Source organism: Castor canadensis, chromosome 10 (genome assembly GCF_047511655.1).
Source record: "Castor canadensis chromosome 10, mCasCan1.hap1v2, whole genome shotgun sequence".
Lineage (NCBI taxonomy): Eukaryota > Metazoa > Chordata > Mammalia > Rodentia > Castoridae > Castor > Castor canadensis.
In genome coordinates, this window is record NC_133395.1 from 68,413,267 (window position 1) to 68,416,717 (window position 3,451).

At 48.0% G+C, this 3,451-nt stretch overlaps 1 protein-coding gene across 1 annotated transcript; it reads left to right on the forward strand.

Moving 5' to 3' along the window:
- Positions 1–1,783: 1,783 nt before the first annotated feature.
- On the forward strand, positions 1,784–2,986 carry LOC109699585 (sperm motility kinase Z-like). The gene has a single exon (XM_020184365.2). It carries the CDS (start codon positions 1,784–1,786, stop codon positions 2,984–2,986), a length of 1,203 nt encoding a protein of 400 aa, XP_020039954.2.
- The last annotated feature ends 465 nt before the right edge of the window (positions 2,987–3,451 follow it).

Genomic DNA, 3,451 nt, shown 5'->3' on the forward strand with positions numbered 1-3,451 from the left:
TCTCTCTCTCTCTGTCTCTCACTCTCTCTCTCTCTCTCTCTCTCTCTCTCTCTCTCTCTCTCTCTCTCTCTCTCTCTCTCTCTCTCTCTCTCTCCTCCCTCTGCTTTCTGACTGTCATAATGTGAGCTGAGCTGCTGTGCCACACCCTTCCTGCCATAAGGGACCAAAACCATGAGACAAAATAAATCTTTCCTCCCTTTAAATTGTTTAAGTCAGGTATTCTGTCACAGGAACAAAAAACTAACACACTTTTATATTTATTTTTAACTGAATATTGACAAATTATAATTACATATACTTGTAGGATAAAAGGGATTCTATGACTACATTATACAATGTAGGATGATTGACTCAAACTATCAACATATCCATCACCTCAAATACTTATGATTTATTTTTTCTGTATAATTGAAACATTGTACCCTTTGGCCATCATCTCCCCATTCCTACCACTCCCCTGGCTTTCTCTGATAACCACCATTCTATTCTCTGCTTCTATGAGTTTGATTGGTTTAGATCGCACACACAAGTGAGATCATGTGGCTATTTCTGAGCCTGGATTATTTTACTTAGCATAATGTCTTTCAGTTCATCTATGTTGCCACAAAGTATATAATTTCCTTCATTTTTAAGGCTAACTAGCGTTCCATTCTGTTCCATACACAACGGGAATGTGATTACATATATATAGATAGATAATGTCAATATATATATCTATATCTATAGATATAGATATATATATATCATATCACTGATATGTAGAGAGTGTAATGTGATATATAGATATATATCATGTCAATGGAATATATATGTCGATGGGTATTTATATATATGTCAAAGGATATACCTATAGATACATTATATCATGTCACTGATATGTAGACAGTGTTCTGTGCCTTATCCTTCTGGATCACACTGTGCCCAATGTCACTGCCTATGGCCATCACAACCTCGGTGGTGATCCCAGCAATCCAGTACCTCAAGGAAGCTCTCCTGAAGTTCTATTGCCCCTGCACCCTGGGGTGAGGAAAACCACCACAGAATCATCTTCCTCCATTTCCTGCTGGCCTCCAGGTTTTGGAAGAGAAATCCAATTCTTCTGGAGGAAATGATGACAAAAGGCACCTTACTATATTTTTAAAAGAGGACACCACTACCTTAAAGTGAGGGTCACATATGTTGTACCATCCTTTGGAGGCCAGTCAGAACTTAAAGCAAAAGTGATATATTGCGTATAGACCTCTAACAAAAAGTAATCTATATTGTGGGTAGACTTCAAGTGGTCTTTAAGAACCAAACGCATCCCACATTCTCCAACGAAAACCTGAAAGAATATTGAAGCATCTTACAGATTTTAATTTCTCAAAACCTAAACACTGATCTCCATAACCACACAAGCAAAGGACTTTTGGGATCCTTCTTTTATTAAAGTGGGAAAAGTCCTGGAGGCCAAAAGGTGAGACGACTACGTGGGTGGGGCCCAGCACAGTTGACCCATTTCTCCCTCTGGCCTCACAAGGAGCCACTGTGAGGGAATCACCAACAGCATGCATATAAGGGAGTGGCCTGGGCTGGATTTTTGTCCTTCTAGTGCAGAAAGCTCTTGGTTAGTGCTTGTTTGAGGTGGTTGGTTCTGGTGATTTGGTTCTTTGGTTAGGGTTTTTATTCTTTATTGTTGCTTATTTTTTTCAGTTTTTTCATTTTCTTTTCCATCTTTTTTTTAATAGAAAAAGAGATTTCTTTTTTCTCTTTTAGATAGCATTGTTAAGTGTTGCTGTCTAGAATGACTAGCGAGAATAGTAAGGAGATAGAGGAGCACAGCTTTGAGGCCAGATCCTCTGATGAGGCAACTCTCAGTGCTCAGTACAGGGTCCTGGGGAAGCTCGGGCAGGGTAGGTATGGCCAGGTGAGACTGGCCTACCACCGCCTGACCGGAACTGATGTGGTGGTGAAAGAACTTAAGAGGGGAATGTACAACTTCCTGATTGCGTCTGAAGTGGCCCTGATGAGGGTGCTGGAGCATCCGCACGTGGTCCGGCTGTTCCAAGTTATAGAGGCAGACCAGCACATCTACCTGGTGATGGAGCGTGCTAGCGGAGGGACGCTGTGGCGCATCCTCCTCTCAGGCCACCTGAAGGAGAAGAAGGCCAGAAGGATGTTCCAGCAGCTGGTGTGGGCCGTGGGCTACTGTCACTCGAGGGGCATAGCTCACAGGGATCTCAAGCCTGACAACATCCTCCTGGACGAGGCGGACAACGTGAAGCTGGCCGACTTTGGCCTGGCCACCTGGTTCATGCCCGGCCAGAAGCTGGAGCAGGTGTGCGGCGCTTTAGCATTTAGGGCCCCAGAGATTTATCTGGGCCGAAAATACGAGGGCCCCCAAGTAGATGTGTGGAGCCTGGGAATCATCCTCTACTTCATGCTCGCGGGGGCACTCCCCTTTAAGGGCACCACCTTTGGGCAGCTGAAGATGAAGGTCCTGAAGGGGAGGTATGCCCTCCCCTACCACCTTTCAGCTTCAGGGGGGAATCTCATCCACTGCTTGCTGAGCCACGACCCCGCGCGAAGGCCCACGGTGGAAGATGTCCTGCTCCACCCCTGGTTCAGCAACACGAAGGAATGCCCCCCACGGACTCATTCCAGCCACATGCTCCCCAACCACCTGGACCCCAGCACCCTGCTAGTCATGACAGACATGGGTTTTGACCCTTGCCAGCTACGAGACGCAGTCCTTCACAGGCAATTTAACCAGGCCGCCTGTACTTACCTCATGCTCCAGCGCCAGAAATGCCAGGGACTTGGTGGCACCCTCCGACTGAAGCCGGTACCCTGGAGGCCTGCGTCCTACCCTTCCCCAGCACATCTTTCCACCTTCTCTCCTGCCCTAAAGAAGAGTGCCAGTGCACCTACCCTCCGCCTCATCACCGCAGTGCCCCCTGGGTACCAGTCAGAGGAGAACTCCTGGTCATGCAGGGAGAGCCTCTAAAGAGACAGGTCTGCCACTCACCACTTCGTGTTTCTGAAGTGGAGCCTCACTCCCAGAAAAGGCCTCCAGAGTGCTCCCGCAGCCGCCCCCTCCCGCTCTTCCTCCTCCCTCCCCAAGAGCAGCAGTGAGGGCCACACAGACAGCAGCATCTCATCCCACCCTGCATCCCTCAAAGAAAAAGATGTCCCCAAGGGACAACTCCATGGTGTGGACACACCCTCCCTTTGTGTCACAGATACACCCCCACACACAGGGAAAACCCCTGGTAGGCTCTCACCCTCTACCCCCTCCACCAATGACAAGCGCCAGGGTTGGAAGGCAGTGACCAAGAGGATTGCCAACTGTATTCTGAGGATGTGTTGCTGCTGCTGCCTGCCAGGAAAGACAGGTCCTAGTAACGGAGTGACACCGGGGAGAGGGATTATCACCAGACACAGACAGCAAGCCAAGTAGGTGGTCGGTCCG

Coding starts and splice junctions, on each gene's coding strand:
- LOC109699585 (XM_020184365.2), top strand. CDS start 1,784: ATGACTAGCGAGAATAGTAAGGAGATAGAGGAGCACAGCTTTGAGGCC.